The 22,438-nt window shown below is 37.9% G+C and overlaps 2 protein-coding genes across 3 annotated transcripts in view; both read left to right on the forward strand.

Annotated features, from left to right (window-relative positions):
• txnl1 (thioredoxin-like 1) lies at positions 1-15,069 on the forward strand. The gene is made up of 8 exons (XM_062032119.1): positions 1-264; positions 4,336-4,432; positions 6,214-6,387; positions 6,551-6,673; positions 6,921-6,990; positions 10,014-10,186; positions 14,651-14,755; positions 14,848-15,069. The coding sequence occupies exons 1-8, from the start codon at positions 167-169 to the stop codon at positions 14,875-14,877; spliced, it is 870 nt and encodes a 289-aa protein (XP_061888103.1). The 5' UTR covers positions 1-166; the 3' UTR covers positions 14,878-15,069.
• A 2,699-nt stretch (positions 15,070-17,768) lies between these two features.
• Positions 17,769-22,438, forward strand: part of LOC133638740 (WD repeat-containing protein 7) — a 591,313-nt gene continuing 586,643 nt past the window's right edge. For both annotated transcript variants that reach the window (XM_062031642.1, XM_062031641.1), the window contains exon 1: positions 17,769-17,924. The gene's annotated coding sequence lies outside the window, so the exon portion shown is untranslated. The remainder of the gene's footprint in view (positions 17,925-22,438) is intronic.

The following is a 22,438-nucleotide window of genomic DNA, read 5'->3' on the forward strand; positions in this document are numbered from 1 at the left end:
GAAGGTCACGTGTCTATTCTTTTCCTGCGTCTGAAGTGTGGCTCACCAACAGACAGCGAGTTAGCTACTGTACTCACGCAAAGCTAAAAACATTACATATATATTTTATAATAATCCACTGGAATAATTCCGTGGCAACAAGACCTCGCTACTGATATAAACCACCATGGTCGGCGTTAAAGTGATCGGGAGTGATCCGGACTTCCTACCGGAGCTAGCGGCCGCAGGCTCCAGGCTGGCGGTGGTAAAGTTCACAATGGCCGGGTAAGACACCCAGCTTCGGCCGAGCCGAGCTCACTCAAACCACCTGGCCCCTTTTCTGACGGAGTAAAATGGCACTTTAATGTCGTTTAACTATTTTCAAAAAGTGTCAAAAAAACTGCGTAGAACTACATGAAATAATGTGTATGTTAGCATCGTGCTAGCATTAGCTGGAGTAGCATAGTTGCTTACAATGACAAAGCAATATTAGGGCGACTTGGCTCCAGTTTGATGGTTTAATGATGAATGAAAGGTTTGATCTCGGGCTTTTGTGTCTTCAAATAAAATACAATTTGCTGTCTTTTCCACAGCTGCTTGATTTTGTCTTTGCTGTACTTGTCATATGTACAGTCGTGCTCAAAAGTTTACATACACTTGTAAAGAACATCATGTCATGGCTGTCATTGGAGCACAAACTTGTTGGTCACAAAAAACATTCATAAAGTTTGGTTCTTTTATGAATTTATTATGGGTCTACTGAAAATGTGACCAAATCTGCTGGGTCAAAAATATACATACAGAAGGGCTGTGCGATATGGCCTTTTATTATTATCTCAATATTTTTAGGCCATTTTTTTGGATTGATTGAAACTTTTATTAGTAGATTGCACAGTACAGTACATATTCTGTACAATTGACCACTAAATGGTAACACCCAAATAAGTTTTTCAACTTGTTTAAGTCGGGGTCCACGTTAATCAATTCATGGTACAAATATATACTATCATCATAATACAGTCATCACACAAGTTAATCATCAGAGTATATACATTGAATTATATACATTATTTACAATCTGGAGGGTGGGATGAGGAGGGTTTGGTTGATATCAGCACTTCAGTCATCAACAATTGCATCATCAGAGAAATGGGCATTGAAACAGTGTAGGTCTGACCTGGTAGGATATGTACAGCGAGCAGAGAACATAGTGAGTTCAGATAGCATAAGAACAAGTATATACATTAGAAATACATTTGATTATTTACATTTGGTTATTTACAATCCGGGGATGTGGTAGGGGGAGGGTGTTAGTCAAGGGTTGAAGTTGCCTGGAGGTGTTGTTTTAGTGCGGTTTTGAAGGAGGATAGAGATGCTCTTTCTTTTACACCTGTTGGGAATACATTCCATATTGATGTGGCATAGAAGGAGAATGAGTTAAGACCTTTGTTAGATCAGAATCTGGGTTTAACGTGGTTTGTGGAGCTCCCCCTGGTGTTGTGGTTATGGCGGTCATTTACGTTAAGGAAGTAGTTTGACATGTACTTCGGTATCAGGGAGGTGTAGCATATTTTATAGACTAGGCTCAGTGCAAGTTGTTTTACTCTGTCCTCCACCCTGAGCCAGCCCACTTTGGAGAAGTGGGTTGGAGTGAGGTGTGATCTGGGGTGGAGGAGGCCATGTCACGATACACGATATATCTCTCGATATTTGCCCTTAGCCTTGAATGAACATTTGATCCATATAATCACAGCAGTATGATGATTCTATGGGTCTACATTAAAACATTCTTGTTCATACTGCATTAATATATGCTCCTTTTAAACTTTCATGCAGAGAGGGAAATCACAAATAAGTCAATTTACCAAAACTGTATTTATTAATCAGTGGCACAAACATTCATTGTGATAAGAGTGATTGGAGCACATACTTGTTGGTCACAAAAAACATTCATGAAGTTTGGTTCTTTTATAAATTTATTATGGGTCTACTGAAAATGTGACCAAATCTGCTGGGTCAAAAGTATACTGTACATACAGTAGGGCTGGGCGATATGGCCTTTTATTATTATCTCGATATTTTTAGGGGATATACAGTATCTCTCGATATTTGGCCTTAGCCTTAAATGAACACTTGATCCATATAATCACACCAGTATGATAATTATTGAACTCTAACTTATAATAATAATTCACCCCTATACAATATCCTACCCTAATACCCTACTGTGCAATATTACCCTTCGAGTGCAATACGTCCGACACTGATTTATTTATTACTCCGGTACTCTTGTCTTGTTCTGTATATTGTACAGTAGTTTGTATTTCTATATTGTTTTGTATATTGTACAGGATTGCTTATTATTTTTATTGGATAGTAGTCTGTTTATTTCAATTGTTAATTTTTTTTCATTACCTCTTGTGTAATTTATTTTTACCCCATATTTGTTCCCACTACCGTACCTTAAGTTGGAGTCCTTAATGTCGTTATATGCAAATATAATGACAATAAAGTCCATTCTATTCTATTATATGTGTCTACATTAAAACATTCTTGTTCATACTGCATTAATATGTGCTCATTTTAAATGTTCATGCAGAGAGGGAAATCACAACTAAATTAATTTACCAAAACTGTCTTTATTAATCAGTGGCACAAACATTCATGTAATTTCAAAACAAAGTGCAAAAGATTGTCAGAGACATTTTAAAACAAGCTATAGTGCACTTTTGTGCATGATGTCACTAAGATGATATAGCAAAACAACACTAAATTAAAGTGCACTTTAGGTACGGAACTCCACTACAATATTTTAAAACAAATAAAGTGCACTTTTGTGCATGATGTCACACAAGATATTTCAATAACTGTCAAATAAAAAATCCCATTCTGCGAGGGCTTATGACGTTGCACGTGTGACAGTATGTGATGTATGCAAGAAGGTGCGCTTGTTGTACGTCTCTGTGAGAAGGAGAGACAAGAAATAGTGAGAAACGCCTGTAGTGTAGTGCCCACAGCTAAAAGCAACTGTGAGAACGTATACTCGAATACTCACGATATAGTCATTTTCTATATCGCACAGAGACAAACCCGCGATATATCGAGTATATACGATATATCGCCCAGCCCTAACATACAGCATTGTTAATATTTGGTTACATGTCCTTTGGCAAATTTCACTGCAATAAGGCACTTTTGGTAGCCATCCACAAGCTTCTGGTTTAATTTTTGACTACTACTCTTGACAAAATTGGTGCAGTTCAGCTAAATGTGTTGGTTTTCTGACATGGACTTGTTTCTTCAGCATTATCCAAATGTTTAAGTCAGGACTTTGGGAAGGCCATTCTAAAACCTTAATTCTAGCCTGAATTAGCCATTCCTTTACCACTTTAGACGTGTGTTTGGGGTCATTGTCCTGTTGGAACACCCAAGACCCAACCTCCGGGCTGATAATTTTAGGTTGTCCTGAAGAATTTGGAGGTAATTCTCCTGTTTCATTGTCCCATTTACTCTCTGTAAAGCATCAGTTCCATTGGCAGCAAAACAGGCCCAGAGCATAATACTACCACCACCATGCTTGACGGTAGGCATGGTGTTCCTGGGATTAAAGGCCTCACCTTTTCTCCTCCAAACATATTGCTGGGTATTGTGCCCAAACAGCTCAATTTTTGTTTCATCTGACCACATAACTTTCCTCCAGAAGGTCTTGTCTTTGTCCATGTGATGTCAGATGAAACAAAAATTTAGCTATTTGGCCACAAAACCCAGCAATATGAGCTTCACAGGTGTGCTTGAAGCTCATCGAGAGAATGCCAAGAGTGTGCAAAGCAGTAATCAAAGCAAAAGTTGGCTATTTTGAAGAAACTCGAATATAAAATATGTTTTCAGGTATTTCACTTTTTTTGTTAAGTACATAACTCCCCATGTGTTCATTTATAGTTTTGATGCCTTCAGTGACAATCTACAATGTAAATAATCATGAAAATAAAGAAAACGCATTGAATGAGGAGAAGGTGTCCAAACTGTACTGTATGTATAGAACAATGTTAAACACTAAACAAAATGTTGCAAATTTACCTTTGAGTATAATTTTGTATGATCTTGAGACGTGAAATTTTGCGTGTTGATTTTTTGCACTTTCCGAGATCGCATCCAGAAATCTCAAAGTGGAGGCACTTCTGGGAAATGTAAACTACGTAATCAACATTTGTGCTCTTCAATTAGTACAAACAAAAACCCCACCACAGAGAAAATAATGTCGCACATCGCAAACCGCCTTGATCTTAGCAGGCTAACATCTTTTACTGTGAAATGACCTGAGCATTTACACAAGTTCTCATTCTGCTTGCCCCTCAGGTGCGGACCATGTGTCAGAATAGGTCCAGCATTTAACACGTTGAGTAACAAGTATCCACAAGTCGTCTTCCTTGAAGTAGATGTCCACGTCTGTCAGGTCAGTCTGATCGCAAACACGCAATGTGCTATTCATCTTGGTACAGTATATTAAAAGACATGAAGCCTGTAGGTGGTATTTCCCTCAGTTTTTGTTTAAAATCAGTGGATAACCCCTTTGGAGTCCAGTGTAGAATTGAGCTTTTTTCTTCTTTTTACGTGATCTTAATTTATTCTGGGACTGAGCTCTTATTGTGTGACTGCTCCAAAGCATTCACACAATATGGTTTTCCACACCAAAATTAATCTATTTATTAAACTTCTTCAACTTCTTTTTTCTCTCCAGATTTCAAACCAATTCAAACTGTTCCAACTTCCAACTGTTCATTCTATTCGGGAATCGTGGGCTTTCCCTTGACAAATTCCCAGATTTCTCGGAATTCCAGGTTTTCCGGGACATTTTTCCTATTCAAAATGAATTGGCTGTTTTTCAAATTTCCATATTTTTCAACCGATTAATACCACTCCACCCTCAACATATTCCACTCATCCTGGACATTCAAACTATTTTTTTTCCAAGATAAGAAAAATCCAGGAATTCCCTGAATTCCCAGTTTTCAAACCCTTTTTTGAACATTTTTCCTTCCACATTTTTCAATCCACTTCAACCGTTCCACCGGCCAAACATTCCTCTTAATCAGGACAAAAGACAAAGTTGTTTTTCGAACTGGAAAAATTCCCGGTTTTCCCGAAATTCCAGGAATTCGTTAATACCATTTCTCAATTAAAAATGTTTGTACTTCAACATTTCTCGATCGATTTGAAAACTTCCAACACAAACTATTTCAACTCATTCAGACCATTCAAGTTTTTTACCATTTCCCAAAAAAATTCCCGAAATTCCCACATTTTTTGGAAATTCCCATTGAAATCAATGGGACATTCTTCAAAGTTCCACAACACTCACATTTTTCATCTGATTCAAACGGTTCCAACTTCAAAATATTCAGCCTGTTTGGGAATCGTGTGCTCTTACTTCAACAATTATTTTAAAAAATTCCAGGATTTCATTTCAACGTCAGCATTGGAGCATTCACACGCAATTCCTTCAGGAATTTCCTCATCTAGTTCTCAAATCAACTTCTCCCATTAAAATTAATTGAAATCATTTTAATCTGTGCTTAGCCTCCCCAAAACGGCACGATTTGAACATATAACATTCCTTTTAGAGGAAAAACAACCTTTTATATCGGAAATATTGTATGAAAACCAATATAATATAATGTACTATAAATAACTACTGTACTGTAGTTTTACAATGTAATGTATTAATAATGTACATGCCTTTGCCTTGGAGAGTGGACTTTTACAGTATCTCCTTCGAGCTGTTTCTCCATCAAACACACCATCAGCAGCTTCTCTGTTTTCATGAATAAATGTCCGTCGTTTCAATATTATTTTAACATTCTTGACTGGCGTTAGACTCCTCCTGCTTCAGTATAGTGCAGATTAGCAGTGGTACGCTCCAGCTGCTTCACTGAGTTGGCTAAACTAGGCCATGTTTTTGATTAATTATTTATTTTATTTAATGAATACCATCCACTTTCCCAACACTGTCCCTCAAACTCATTCACCTTCCTTCCTTGCTTGGAAAAACAAGGTTATGTCAGTCTTTGCTAATAAAGTTAATGCTGTGCAGTCATTTCATATTTTTGGTCAAAATGATAAATTAACCAGACGCTTTGAACCGATCACTTTGATGCGATTGGTGTGAGTTGCTGCTTGTGCTGAGAAAGGACATCATTCAAACCAATTTGACTGACCTGTGTCACTCTTCCTCAGTCAACAGCGGATGCCAACAACATATCAGCCACACCGACATTCTTGTTCTTCAGGAACCGGGGTAAAGTGGACCAGTATCAAGGGGCGGACGTTGCGGGTCTGGAGGAGAAGATCAAACAGTGGACAGAAAATGATTCAGGAAATGGCGATGACTCCGACATACCAAAGGGATATGTACGTGCGCATCTTTGTGGAATATGCAAAACTAACTCTAGTCCAAAGTCTAGTTTTGATTCATGTAGGATTTACTAGATGCATTCTTGCATTCTGTAAGTAGTTTTTATCTAACACTAAATACAACACATGTAATACTGAACTCCTCTTATTCGGTTTCCAGATGGACCTCATGCCTTTTGTCAACAAAGCCGGATGCGAGTGCCTCAACGAGAGTGATGACTGCGGCTTTGACAATTGCTTAGTAAAAGATTCTTCTTACCTGGAATCAGACTGTGATGAGCAGGTAGGAAAGCATAACAAGACCCAATAATTAGCAAAACACTTAAATTCCTCACGTTCATGCTAGATGTCCTAAAATGCGCCTACAACCTGCAGCGTTTCTGGACTAGTCGTCTTTTCAGCCCTTGTTGTACTAGTTCAGTTGTATTAGTTACAGTAGGGGGATTAGCTGTACTAAAGAATGGAGTTTCACATTTACTTATTCATTCATAATGGAAAAAAAAGATAATTGTTTTGTGTGTCTTTTGCAGTTGCTTACAACAATCGCTTTCAACCAGCCTGTGAGGCTCTTTTCCATGAAATTACAGTGCTCGGAATTTGGTGAGTATTTTTTGCAGGTCTCCACTAGTGTCAGTCACATGGTTCTACTGACAGTTTTACATTGTTTTTAATAATTATCAGTGTTTCACACTAAACAGAATTGTCTAATTTGCGCAATTAACGCAAAAATTGACAGGTAAAACTGACCTTTTTGTTTTGTGTCACAAGAAATGTGCAACATTTTATGTTTTAGAACATTAGTCAGACCTGTCAACGCTTCCGGATTCTCCGTAAGACTCATCTACCGACATCCCGACTAAAGTTACAAACGTACGGATTTTAAGTTTTTGTGCGGATGTAAAATATTGTAGCTTATGCACGTATGTTGATAGGATGACGAGGAGATGGTCGATCAACAATAAAATGAAAAAACATGCTTAACAATATCTACAACCAATAACCAGTCAGGACACAATCAATGACTCAAAATGTCAAATAATACAACTCTAAAGCAGGAATGAACATTAGCTTAAGTACACGTTTCCTCCACACCACTGTTAAAACAATGTCTTAAAACGTGAGTGGAGTTTTAAAAAGATAAGTAATTTCACATAAAAACACATTCACCGGCTATTATGCGGCAAAAACGACCACAGATGACTGCCACTTAACTCTTTTGTTCATCAACATAGTGATATATTAGGTGACCATTGGTGTGAATATTATTTTTAAAGGGAAACTGTGCTTTTTTTGGAGTTTTGCCTATCGTTCACAATCATTATGAAAGACATGATGATGGAGGGATTCTTTTTTTAATGCATTCCAACTTGTAAATAAAAATCAGCTTACAGCGGAGCCAATGGTAGCTCCTCTAATTTGGCCATAAAATCCAATAAATAACCGTTCAAAAACCGCCAGCAATACTCCATTTACATTACGTGATTTAATTACTAACCAAGTATTAGTAATATTGTTATTATAAGCGCTAATGCAGACAAACTAATTATAGCGGCGCCGTGATCACTTCCGCATGTTGCTATGTTTACATCATTGAGTGGTCAGCTGCTTCCTTGCTTTCTTGCTCCCTGTAGGTTTATTCTAGATGATAAATCTTGCATCTCGCCTGGACATGAGACGTCTGAGTAGGTATTCCGACGAGTTGGTACGCTTTGACAGCCATTTAGGACCTCAAACTGGCGAGGATTATGAGACGTGAGGTTAATGAGACAGTCTTCATCAAAATGGGAATGTATAACCATCCCAGAAGTCGGTATTTTAATATCAGCAGATGTTGCGCAGTAAGTGATGTTTTATTATGTTTGTTAACTCTCATAAAGCCTGCAGTGAGTAATAATCAGTGCTAAAGAAAAAAACAGCAAACGTTGTGATCCGTTTTTGAAATTAATGGGCCGCGTGTACTTAAAATTATCATAATACGTAAATATTAAATGTTATTATATCGGTGCCTGGTAATACTATATATATATATACTTACATCATGTATATACAACCTTAATGGAGGTGTTTGGATGTTTTTCTAAGGGCTGTATAGTCGGAATTCTGCGGCTCCCACAGGCTTCATTGTAAGCAAACTTTTGATCGCATTTATTTAATATTTAGAATGCAAAAAAAAAAACATCCATCATCATGTCTCTCATAATGATTGTGAACGATAAGCAAAATTTAAAAAAACGTGCAGTTCCCCTTTAAATCAGCTCATAGGAGTATTCTCACAGATGAACACCTGATGCAATCCATCCTGAACGTCAACAACCTTACTCCAAACAATAAGGGCCTGATTTGCTGAATGTCTGCGTGTACTGAAACACGTGCAAACTTGATAGCACATGCAAAGCTGATCTACTTCTGGTCCCGTTCGGGGTCGCGGGAGGTGCTGGAGCCTATCTCAGCTGCTTCGGGCGGAAGCACCCTGCACATTTTTATTTGATTAATTGTTGTAACAGGCAAAATTTAAAGAAAGAAATACATTTTCAAAAGGTGATGAGCAATGTTATGTCGAGTGCTGACCTGGGCAAATTAAGGCCCGGGGGCCGCATGCGGCCTTTTCACCCTGGTCTGCCGGACATTCCCAAATATTTATTTTAGATCTTTAAGATGGAAACTGTAGCTGCCATTATGATGTGCAGTGATGTTTTTAAATTACCGTACCGTAAGTCTTGAACTATACAAAGTATTTCAATGGTTGTAATATGTGCTTTTGCATGATATACGAGCAGTGTGGGTGGGGATCGTTTCCACAGTGTTTCCAGAGCGGCCAGCCTGAAATGCGGGTGTCAGGGACAGACGCGGAAGGAGATTTTTACAACAAAGTTCTAAAGCTTAGTGATATATCAGATGTATCAGATTGTAGGTGGGGGTTTCTTCTCCCCCTTAGCGTTCATATTTGGCTGTTTGTTGCATTATTGTTGAGTTTTGCTTGATTGTAAAATATGTAAATTGAGAGGGGGTGTGACGTTCATATGTTGTCAATATTCAGTGTTTTATCGTTCATAGTTAATATTGTAAATCCCACATTCTTTATTTTCATGTACATTCTACATTCAGTAAAAAAATTTTAAATTCCATTAAGTTTTTTAAGGCAATCTGTCATAACGTTTTTAGCATTCAATCAGACATTGTTGTGAGGTTTTGTATTAGTGTTCCTAAAAATCCGATATACCGGCCCCCAGACACATTTTTTCTCTAAATTTGTCCTCTGAGTCAAAATAATTGCCCAGGCCTGGTCTAGTGGATCCAGATTATTTTTCTTTAGTGTAAAATGGCCCAAGTCTACACAAACACTCCCATTATAATGGGTTTGTGACAGGCGAACACCCTCCTCCACCCTTTTTCTATACCGCTTATCCTCATTAGGGTCACGGGTAATCTGGAGCCCATCCCAACTGACTTCGGGTGAGAGGCAGGGTTCGCCCCAGACTGGTCACCAGCCAATCGCAGGGTAAACATGCCAACTTTAAAAAAAAAAGGAAATCCTCCTTTGGCAGTCCAAATTCCACTGTGGTGAATAAGTAAATGCATGGAAAACGCTGTCTGTCCTTACACCTTCCTTCTCTGTGTATCAGCCCAGGCTCCTAAAGTAGTGAAGGTGTTCATCAACCTCCCGCGCTCGATGGGTTTCGACGACGCTGAGAGGAGCGAAGCCACCCAAACTTTGGAGCTGTCAGAGGAGGACTACAAAGACGACGGGATAATCCCTTTGCGCTATGTCAAGTTTCAGAATGTGCAGAGTGCAACGGTATGGAGCAGAACACTTAAGGCACTGCTATCTTCCTCAATGTTGTTTATTTGGTAAACAGTACACTTCAAGTGCATAGCAGATAAATAAATAAAAGTATGGGTTTACATTTCCTGACCAAAAAGGTATAGGCTGAAGCTAAAAACTTATTATGCCTACCCTTTCCACATTCACTTTGTACATGTCAAATGGAGAAAAGAAACAAAAACAAAAACAAGAAATCGATCTTGAGATAAAGAAACACAAGAAAGGACTCTAGAGTCTCTGTCAAAATCATATTACTTGATCACAAGCTTTGGAACTCATTTTCAATACATTTGTAAGATGTAGGTTTATTTTTACAGGAAGTGAGAAAAGTAAAATTAAGGTTATATATTAACTTGTATGTGAAATAGGAATTTGACTGGTGATGTTCCCCGTTAAGCACACAAATGAGTTAGGTCCTTTCAGTAGGAAGCTTGGTGAACGAGGGTTGTTGGCACGATAATTAGATGCTGGAAGAAATAGACGATAACAAGCGATCTCCCTTGCCCTGAAACTTAGTGCAAGCTTCCACATTGTGTGATAAGAGTGATTTTTCAAAAGGTTATGGCCTTGCTGATCTGTGTGCTTACCAACAAGGGTTTCTCCACCAAGTGCTTAGGTCACTCATTTCATTCAAATTATCGTCAATGTTTTTCTCTCTTAGAGACTAAGCCTACCATGAAAATGTCTCTGTCTTCATAACAGGGTAAACTCACAAAATCAGCAAGGGAAATCAGATAAACATATCCCCCACTCTATACTAAAATGGATTTTAGGATGGTCAGGCCATTATGACTAGCACTTGAATTTTTTAGTTTAGGACCAGCTCCTGGTATGAACACAAACATTCGACTGTTTAAGGCACAGACTTTGATTTGATTTTTGATTTTTATTAAGGATCCCCATTAGCTAGTTGCCACAACAACCCACTAGTCTTCCTGGGGTCTACAATTTCAATACAATTACAAGTAAAAGCATATAATTATAACTACACAATACAGAAACAAATAAAAGCATCAACAAGCAAACAATTTACAGGCACAGAATATTAATTACCATATAAATATAACTACACAATACAAAACCAAACAAAAATCATCAAAACGCTTTGACCACATTCAAGTAGATTTAGATGTGCACTGTTAATATTTTCAATAACTGGAAACATTTCTAGCCTTAGAGCAGACCTGGGCAAAGTACCGCCCGCAGGCCACATGTGGCCCATTAAAGATGTTCAATCTGGCCTCTATTTTTTAGCCCTTAAACATCCAAACTGTAGCCGCCATTATAATGTGTAGTGCTGTTTTTAATGACTGTAAGTCTTGAACTATAGAAAGTATTTCAATGGTTGAAATCTGCGCTTTTGAGTGTTATACGAGTTATTACGGTAATCTACGTCACAGCAGCTCAGGCGAGGCACAAAGCAGAGTGGGCGGGGTTTGATTTCAGAGCAGCAAACTCGAAACGCGTGTGTCAGGAACAGATGCGTAAGCACATTTTTACAACAAATTTCTGTATAAAAGTGATAATATATCATATTGTAGGTGTTTATTACACTTTGCATTCATATTTTGCTGTTTGTTACATTTTTGTTGTGTTTTACTTGATTGTAAAAGATGTCTATCGAGCAGCTGGTCTGAGAAGTAAAAGAGGAGCGATGTTATATATGTTGTTAATATTCAGTGTTTTATTGTTCATAGTTAATATTGCAAATCTCACTTTCTTTATCTTCATGTACATTGTGGGTGTCCCATTCAGTAAAAAACTGCATAATTCCATTGCATTTTTCTGAGGTGGTCCGTCATAACGTTTTTAGAAATCTATCGGACATTGTGACGTTTGGTATTCGTGTTCCTGAAAAAAAAAGGACCCAAACACACATACTGTACAGCAGATTTTTACAGCTAAATGTGTATATATCATTTATACACACATACACATTGGCCCCCAGACACATTTTTTTCTCTCAATGTGGCCTCCAAGTCAAAATATTTGCCCAGCTCTGCATTAGAGGCTTCAATTTTTGATAAGCAACTTAATAAAGTCAAATAATGAAGCCACAAAAAGCATAGTGAATTTTATCCAAAGTATTTGACTGACTACATTACCACATTACATGACCATATTGTATTGTTTCATATTGACAAGGTTATCACAAAAGAAGGCTTGAAAAAAGTATTGTTTACATTGAATGTACTCACTTACTGCCATAGTTAATGTGCAGTTTGGTCCATTCATGCATTCATTTATTCTTCACTCACTGTTCTGGTCCAAAAATCACTCCGTATTCTCTACTGCTCGCTAGTGTTACCATATCTGAGTTATTGTGCAGAAATATGGGGAAATAACTACAAAAGTACACTTAATTCATTTACGGTGTTACAAAAAAGATCAGTTAGAATAATACATAATGTTGGATATAGAGAACATACAAAATTGAATCGAAAACACTGAAATTCCACGACATAGTGAATTTGCAAACAGCTACAATTATACACAAAGCAAACTACAATCTGCTACCCAAGAATATACAACAATTCTTCACAACAAAAGAACTATAATCTTAGGGAAAAATGTAATTTAAAACATTTGTACGCACGTACAAAACTTTCAGTATATCAGTATGTAGAATTAAATTATGGAATGGATTAAGCAAAGAAATCAAGCAATGTACTAATATGATCCACTTCAAGAAACTCTTCAAACTTAAAGTGTTTACAAAGTACAAAGAAGAAGAACCATGATAAACATTCTGAATTTATTTCATCAATCTATTCATTTTCTAGATAATCTTATTTATCTTACCATATGAAATATAACTTACTTCACTAATTATTATGTATTTATTTTTAATCTTATTAGTTATGGAGTATATTGTGAATAAATTGAGAACAGAAAGTGAACAAAAGTTTTAGCAACTGCTTTGTAAAGGAAAAGGGGTAGGATTAAACAAGCTCTGCTTCTTTCTACTCCTTTTCGAACATGTTGAATAGAGAAACTGGAAATAGTGTTGTATCATGTTGTATGCTTGCATGTTCGAAATGAACACAAACTCAACTCAACTCAACACTGGTAGCAAATTACACACAGTATACACAAGATGTGAAAATAAAAGGGGGATACTACCGTATTTTTCGGATTATAATTTGCAGTTTTTTTCATAGTTTGGCCAGTGGTGCGATTTATACTCTGGAGCGATTTATGTGTGAAATTATTTACACATTACCGTAAAATATAAAATAATATTATTTATTTCATTCACGTAAGAGACTAGGCGTATATCAGCAATCGTCAAGTGCATTGTGGAAAAAAAGATGCTACATGGTACTAACCATACCTATGAAAGTTGATCATTTCCAACATTGGTGGTAACTTATAAAAACTGAGAAGGGCTGAACAAAAATGGCACCGAAAAGGAAATCATATACTGCAGGTTACAAGCTGGAAGTAGAGAAATATGCAGCAGAAAACGGCAATCGAGCAGCAGAAAGAAAGTTTGGAGTAAGCGAGAAACTTGTAAGGGACTGGCGAAAAATGCAACTTACACTCTAGTGCAGTGGTTCTTAACATGGTTGGAGGTACCGAACCCCACCAGTTTCGTATGCGCATTCTCCCAACCCTTCTTTAGTGAAAAATAAAATGTTTTTTTTTTTTCAAATTCAAGACAAAGTTATATATTTTTGGTAACACTTTAGTATGGGGAACATATTCTAAGTAATAAAGACTTAATTTAGAGTTATTTGGTTAGGGCCAGGGTTAGAGGGTTATGGTTATAATAAGGCCATGCCGAATAAGGCATTAATAAGTACTTAATAATGACTAGTTAAGAGCCAATATGTTACTAATTTGCACATTAATAAGCAACTAATTAATGGTGAATATGTTCCCCATACTAAAGTGTTACCATGTTTTTTTTACTGGTGCACAAAATGAACCGTGCATGAACATCACCTTGTTCAAAGAACAAAACCAACACAGTGCATAAACTCACAACAAATTACATACCTGCAAACCAGTCTGCTGTTGCCGTATCTGTAATACGCCGATAGGGAGAAGTTTGTATTTACACAATGAGTCGGGTGTGTCTTGACCTCCGCCGAACCACTAGGGTTCCATCGAACCCAGGTTAAGAACCACTGCTCTAGTGCGACTTACATATGTTTTTTTCCTTCTTTATTATGCATTTTCGGCCGGTGCGACTTATACTCCGAAAAATACGGTAATGCGTTTTTCGAAAAAAAGGTGACTGGACCCATGTTACAACAGAAAGCTTGTATTTGATTATTTGCCGTTTTAAATAGAAAAGGTGAAGCACACATTATGAGCTGTGTAATCCCCTCCATACAGCATGTAACATATTGTATGGCGATGAATAGATGAGTATTCCTTCATTTCAACAAATCACTTAAAAATACTATGTACTTGTTGCCCCATCTCTAGGTGTTCGTCAAATCAAACCAAGGAGATGAGGAGACTACAAAAATCAACTACCTGACTTTCATCGGCACTCCAGTACAGGCCACCAACATGAATGACTTTAAAAGGGTGCGCCATCGACCACAACAGGCTGATTTGCATTCCTTTTCAAATGTTTTTGTTGTTCTAATGAGCGGACGGTGCTGTTTTTTTTCACGCAGGTTGTGGGAAAGAAAGGAGAGAGTCACTGAGCGGGAAAGAGGAGGATGATGCCTCGAAGGACTTTGCCCTTTGCCAAAGCTGCCACACTTTAAAGCAGATGTTTCTTTACACATCAGCACAACCTCCTCAATCTCGAAATGAATAAATTGTCAGTCGCTCTGTCTATAAATCATTTCTATTGTTATTCTAATTAAATCCCCTGTAAATAAAACTGTCCTTTTTCAAAGGCATGTGTGTTGTTTCCAATTTTGTTATCAATTTATACAGTAGTAATAATGGGTGACTATTTTTTTTCCATTACCAGAAATCAAAACAGTCGACCTGACAATGAGATAGTGAAATGGTACTGTTGCGTCGACCAGCTCTTCCTTCCAGGGAATCTAAATTACTGGTCAATCCCAAGTTCTTTCGATGACATATATGCTAAGTAAGAAGGACCATCAAGACAGAATAGGAATATTATCAAGTTTTACTGAAATTTCAGGAGATCAGCTTAACCAATACATTCATATCGGCTACTCTAGTTGATCTGACATTCAAACGGAAAAGCCAACTCCTTGCACACAAAGAAAGCCCCCACCTCTCACAACACTGATAAGGAAGATTTGGGGGTTGTATTCACATTCCGATGGTTTCAGACACTAAACAGACATCTGAAGACAAAGAGAAACTGGTAGAATATACAAAGGAAAAGTACTAGCTACTCTAAACATGGCTATGTAAAAAGAAAGAAGTCTTAAACGTATATGCATTCTCCACAGTACCTTGTAATTTGAGTACATTTAAAGTATGCCACCTCTTGGTTACTTTGTTGGGTCTGCTCCTGTCTCTGGCCATGCTCCCCCCAGAGGCCACCACAGTGTATATGTTTTTTGTTGTTGTTTTTACTTGTGTAGCTGTATGTACAAATGGCTGGTTGCATCAGCTCTGCTCTTTTAATGTATTTAATGTCGTTTGATGTTTCCCTCTTACACACATGCTTATGTGTGCTATGGATATGAGGTTTCCCCCCCCCCCCCCCCCCCCCCCCCCCTTGGCCTCAGTCTGGACCCCTCTCCAGGAACCCAGGCTGAGACTGAATTTTTTTTTCTCACCCCCCAATGTTTACCTGTTTCTCACCTTTTTTGTAAGGGGCGTCGAAAATTGGCAGACCCATCAGCAATCCTGTTCTGTCTCCCTGTAATGTTTGTCTGATCTTGAATGGGATTGTGATGAAAATCTTAATTTCCCCTTGGGGATTAATGAAGTATTTCTGCTTCTTCTTCTGACCTATGTTTGGATAGAAAATTCAGAGGTTACTCAACATATTTGTGTTGTGCTTACAATAATATCTCGAGGTTTTAATGGTGCAAGCATAACTGTAAAATACCCGGAATTAAAATAACCTCTGAAATAAAGTATTAGTCCTACTAGACCAGGGGTCACCAACCTTTTTGAAACCAAGAGCTACTTCTTGGGTACTGATTAATGTGGAGGGCTACCAGTTTGATACACACTTTAATAAATTGCCAGAAATAGCCAATTTGCTCAATTTACCTTTAACTCTATGTTATTATTAATAATTAATTATATTTATCTTTGTGGAAACACTGATCATCTTAATGATTTATCACAATAAATATATATAGAAACAGATAAATATCAATATGCAACACTTTATTTTTATATTTTCTCTAAGTGCACATTTTTTAAATTGAACATTTTCAAATGATCACTTCTAAGACAGTCTTGTGAAATCACAATATCCCATTTTAACTAGATAGCCACTAACATTTTTATAAAAGAAGAGAAAACACGAAAAAAATGAAAATTTAATTTTGAAACATAGTTTATCTTCAATTTCGACTCTTTAAAATTCAAAATTCAACCGAAAAAAAGAAGAGAAAAACTAGCTAATTCGAATCTTTTTGAAAAAATTTAAAAAATAATTTATGGAACATCATAAGTAATTTTTCCTGATTAAGATTAATTTTAGAATTTTGATGACATGTTTTAAATAGGTTAAAATCCAATCTACACTTTGTTAGAATATATAACAAATTGGACCAAGCTATATTTCTAACAAAGACAAATCATTATTTATTCTAGATTTTCCAGAACAAAAATTTTAAAAGAAATTCAAAAGACTTTGAAATAAGATTTAAATTATATTCTACAGATTTTCTAGATTTGCCAGAATAATTTTTTTGAATTTTAATCATAATAAGTTTGAAGAAATATTTCACAAATATTCTTCGTCGAAAAAACAGAAGCTAAAATGAAGAATTAAATTAAAATGTATTTATTATTCTTTACAATAAAAAAAAAAAATACTTGAACATTGATTTAAATTGTCAGGAAAGAAGAGGAAGGAATTTAAAAGGTAAAAAGGTATATGTGTTTAAAAATCGTAAAATCATTTTTAAGGTTGTATTTTTTCTCTAAAATTGTCTTTCTGAAAGTTGTAAGAAGCAAAGTAAAAAAATAAATGAATTTATTTAAACAAGTGAAGACCAAGTCTTTAAAATATTTTCTTGGATTTTCAAATTCTATTTGAGTTTTGTCTCTCTTAAAAATGTCGAGCAAAGCGAGACCAGCTTGCTAGTAGATAAATACAATTTAAAAAATAGAGGCAGCTCACTGGTAAGTGCTGCTATTTGAGCTATTTTTAGAACAGGCCAGCGGGCGACTCATCTGGTCCTTACGGGCGACCTGGTGCCCGCGGGCACCGCGTTGGTGACCCCTGTACTAGACAAATCTAGTAGAGAATGATAGACAATTGAAACTACTTTTGCTCTCACACAGCTATAATAACAAGGATAAACGCTGTGAAAAAATGCCATTAAAGTTCACTATAATTACTAGTACTACACTAGCAAAAGTAGTGTGACCAACTGTGTGCTTTTATTTTGACAAGAAACACCCGGATGCGGTTGGGGTTATGTCCGCTGGAGCGTGATCAGCTGACACGGTCACGCGTAGGTTGGCGGAGCTAAAAAACAGCAAAACAAACCGGCTTTTAAAATCATCACCGAGGAACACCTTTACTCCACCACACTCAGCCCGAAGGACATGTCCCAGTGAGCAGTCGTTTCTGGTGCGTATTCACAACCTTAAAAGCGTTGACTTTCTTATCCCGTTAGCCGCTGTGATAACCCGGAAGTCCCGACATTGCAGTTGTTGATTGCGTCGGTGTAGCATAGCTTCGATATCGTCTTGTTTGTGCAAGCAACAAATGCAATCATGCAACATTACAGATAAAACAACATGTAGGTTTAAGATAATATCCCAAAAATATTGGTGTTGTTTACTCAGGGCATCTCTGACTCATTCATATCTATGCTACTGGTTTAGCTGCACTCCATTGAACGCTTCTATGCACGCAATCCGTCTTTAGCATGCATTTATTTAATCTATACATTAAATGGGTTAATGTTTAAACTCATTTTGCATCGTAACGTTGCTGTGCAAACCAAATTTAGCATGCAAAACTGAAACCTCTATATCACCTTACTACCACGGACTTAATAGCAGTATACAGTTGAGATGTCCGATAATGGCTTTTGCCGATATTCCGATATTGTCCAACTCTTAATTACCGATTCCGATATGAACCGATATATACAGTCGTGGAATTAACACATTATTATTAGGGATGTCCGATAATGGCTTTTTTGCCGATATCCGATATTCCGATATTGTCTAACTCTTAATTACTGATACCGATATAAACCGACACCGGTATATACAGTCGTGGAATTAACACATTATTATGCCTAATTTGGACAACCAGGTATAGTGAAGATAAGGTCAATTTTCTTGAATAAAAAAGAAAGTAAAACTATAAAAACAGTTACATAGAAACTAGTAATTAATGAAAATGAGTATAATTAACTGTTAAAGGTTGGTACTATTAGTGGACCAGCAGCACGCACAATCATGTGTGCTTACGGACTGTATCCCTTGCAGACTGTATTGATAAATATTGATATATAATGTAGGAATCAGAATATTAATAACAGAAAGAAACAACCCTTTTGTGTGAATGAGTGTGAATGGGGGAGGGAGTTTTTTTTGGGTTGGTGCACTAATTGTAAGTGTATCTTGTGTTTTTTATGTTAATTTAAAAAAAGTTAAAAAATGATACCGATAATAAAAAAAACGATACAGATAATTTCCGATATTACATTTTAAAGCATTTATCGGCCGATATTATCAGACATCTCTAATTATTATGCCTAATTTTGTTGTGATGCCCCGCTGGATGCATTAAACAATGTAACAAGGTTTTCCAAAATAAATCAACTCAAGTTATGGAAAAAAATGCCAACATGGCACTGCCATATTTATTATTGAAGTCACAAAGTGCATTATTTTTTTTAAACATGCCTCAAAACAGCAGTTTGGAATTTGGGACATGCTCTCCCTGAGAGAGCATGAGGAGGTTGAGGTGGGTGGGGTTGGGGGGTTAGTGCTGCAAGGGGTTCTGGGTATTTGTTCTGTTGTGTTTATGTTGTGTTACGGTGCGGATGTTCTCCCGAAATGTGTTTGTCATTCTTGTTTGGTGTGGGTTCACAGTGTGGCGCATATTTGTAACAGTGTTAAAGTTGTTTATACGGCTACCCTCAGTGTGACCTGTATGGTTGTTGACCAAGTATGCATTGCATTCACTTGTGTGTGTGAAAAGCCGTAGATATTATGTGATTGGGCCGGCACAGAAAGGCAGTGCCTTTAAGGTTTATTGGCGCTCTGTTAAAAAAGTCATGAATTTTACTTTTTGAAACATATACCGATAATTTTGAAACCGTTAATTTCCGATATTACATTTTAAAGCATTTATCGGCCGATATCGGCAGTCCGATATTATCAGACATCCCTAGTATATAGTATACATCACTGACTGCACGAACCATTAAACAATATAGAACTAAATTTGCTTGCATTTTTGCAAGATTGCATAGTAAATGTCAGGACAATGAAGCGCTAGTGCATGCATTGCCTACTATGTGAATATGTACAAAACCAGTGAAGTTGGCACGTTGTGTAATTCGTGAACAAAAACAGAATACAATGATTTACAAATCCTTTTCAACTTATATTCAATTGAATAGACTGCAAAGACAAGATACTTAATGTTCGAACTAAGAAACATTATTTTTATTTGAAAATGATCATTAACTTAGAATTTAATGGCAGCAAAACGTTGCAAAAAAGTTGGCACAGGGGCATTTTTACCACTGTGTTACATGGCCTTTCCTTTTAACAACACTCAGTAAACGTTCGGGAACTGAGGAGACCAATTTTTGAAGCTTTTCAGGTGGAATTATTTCCCATTCTTGCTTGATATACAGCTTAAGTTGTTCAACAGTCCGGGCTCTCCGTTGTCTTATTTTAGGCTTCATAATGCACCACACGTTTTCAATGGGAGACAGGTCTGGACTACAGGCAGGCCAGTCTAGTACCCGCACTCTTTTACTATGAAGCCACGCTGTTGTGACACTTGGCTTGGCATTGTCTTGCTGAAATAAGCAAGGGCGTCTCATGATAACGTTGCTTGAATGGCAACATGCACTATATTGCCAAAAGTATTTGGCCACCTGCCTTGACTCACATATGAACTTGAAGTGCCATCCCATTCCTAACCCATAGGGTTCAATATGATGTCAGTCCACCATTTGCAGCTATTACAACTTCAACTCTTCTGGGAAGGCTGTCCACAAGGTTGTGGAGTGTGTTTATAGGAATTTTCCACCATTCTTCCAAAAGCGCATTGGTGAGGTCACACACTGATGTTGGAGGAGAAGGCCTGGCTCTCAGTCTCCGTTCTAATTCATCCCAAAGGTGTTCTATCGGGTTCAGGTCAGGACTCTGTGCAGGCCAGTCAAGTTCATCCACACCAGACTCTGTCATCCATGTTTTTATGGACCTTGCTTTGTGCACTGGTGCACGGTCATGTTGGAAGAGGAAGGGGCCCGTTCCAAACTGTTCCCACAAGGTTGGGAGCATGGAATTGTCCAAAATGTTTTGGTATCCTGGAGCATTCAAAGTACCTTTCACTGGAACTAAGAGGGCACACCCATCTCCTGAAAAACAACCCCACACCATATCTCCTCCTCTACCAAATTTCGCACTCGGCACAATGCAGTCCGAAATGTACAGTTCTCCTGGCAACCTCCAAATCCAGACTGGTCCATCAGATTGCCAGATGGAAAAGTGTGATTCATCACTCCAGAGAACGCGTCTCCACTGCTCTAGAGTCCAGTGGTGACGTGCTTTACACCACTGCATCCCACGCTTTGCATTGGACTTGGTGATGTATGGCTTAGCCGCAGCTGCTCGGCCATGGAAACCCATTCCATGAAGCTCTCTGCGTACTGTACGTGGGCTAATTGGAAGGTCACATGAAGTTTGGAGCTCTGTAGCAACTGACTGTGCAGAAAGTCTTTGCACTATGCGCTTCAGCATCCGTGGACCCCTCTCTGTCAGTTTATGTGGCCTACCACTTTGTGGCTGAGTTGCTGTTGTTCCCAAACTCTTCCATTCTCTTGTAATAAAGCTGACAGTTGACTTTGGAATATTTAAGAGCGAGGAAATTTCACGACTGGATTTGTTGCACAGGTGGCATCCTATGACAGTTCCACGCTGGAAATCACTGAGCTCCTGAGAGTGGCCCATTCTTTCACAAATGTTTGTAGAAACAGTCTCCATGCCTAAGTGCTTGATTTTATACACCTGTGGCCGGGCTAAGTGATTAGGACACCTGACTCTGATCATATGGATGGGTGGCCAAATACTTTTGTATAGTGTATGTTGCTCCAAAACCTGTATGTACCTTTCCGCATTAATGGTGTCTTCACAGATGTGTAAGTTACCCATGTCTTGGGCACTAATACACCCCCATACCATCACAGATGCTGGCTTTTTAACTTTGCGCCTATAACAATCCGGATCGTTATTTTCCTCTTTGGTCCGGAGGACACAACGTCCACAGTTTCCAAAAACAATTTGAAATGTGGACTCGGCAGACCACAGAACACTTTTCCACTTTGCATCAGTCCATCTTAAATGAGCTCAGGCTCAGCGAAGCCGGTGGCGTTTCTGGGTGTTGTTGATAAATGGCTTTGGCTTTGCATAATATAGTTTTAACTTGCACTTACATATATAGCGACGGACTGTAGTTACTGACAGTGGTTTTCTGAAGTGTTCCTGAGCCCATGTGGTGATATCCTTTACACACTGATGTTGGTTTTTGATGCAGTACCGCCTGAGGGATCAAAGGTCACGGGCTTAGCCGCTTACGTGCAGTGATTTCTCCAGATTCTCTGAACCTTTTGATGATATTACGGACCGTAGATGGTGAAATCCCTAAATTCCTTGCAATAGCTGGTTGAGAAATGTAGTTCTTAAACTGTATGCTCACGCATTTGTTCCCCAAGTGGTGACCCACGCCCCATCATTGTTTGAGAATGACTGAGCATTTCATGGAAGCTGCTTTTATACCCAATCATGGCACCGACCTCTTCCCCATTTGCCTGTTTAATTGTGGGATGTTCTAAATAAGTGTTTGATGAGCATTCCTCAACTTTCTCAGTCTTTTTTCGCCACTTGTGC

The sequence above is a fragment of the Entelurus aequoreus genome, linkage group LG21, assembly GCF_033978785.1.
Source record: "Entelurus aequoreus isolate RoL-2023_Sb linkage group LG21, RoL_Eaeq_v1.1, whole genome shotgun sequence".
Classification (NCBI taxonomy): Eukaryota; Metazoa; Chordata; class Actinopteri; order Syngnathiformes; family Syngnathidae; genus Entelurus; species Entelurus aequoreus.

Coding starts and splice junctions, on each gene's coding strand:
- txnl1 (XM_062032119.1), top strand. CDS start 167: ATGGTCGGCGTTAAAGTGATCGGGAGTGATCCGGACTTCCTACCGGAG. Junction 265..4,335: donor GTAAAGTTCACAATGGCCGG/GTAAGACACCCA, acceptor CTTGCCCCTCAG/GTGCGGACCATGTGTCAGAA. Junction 10,187..14,650: donor AGAATGTGCAGAGTGCAACG/GTATGGAGCAGA, acceptor CCCCATCTCTAG/GTGTTCGTCAAATCAAACCA.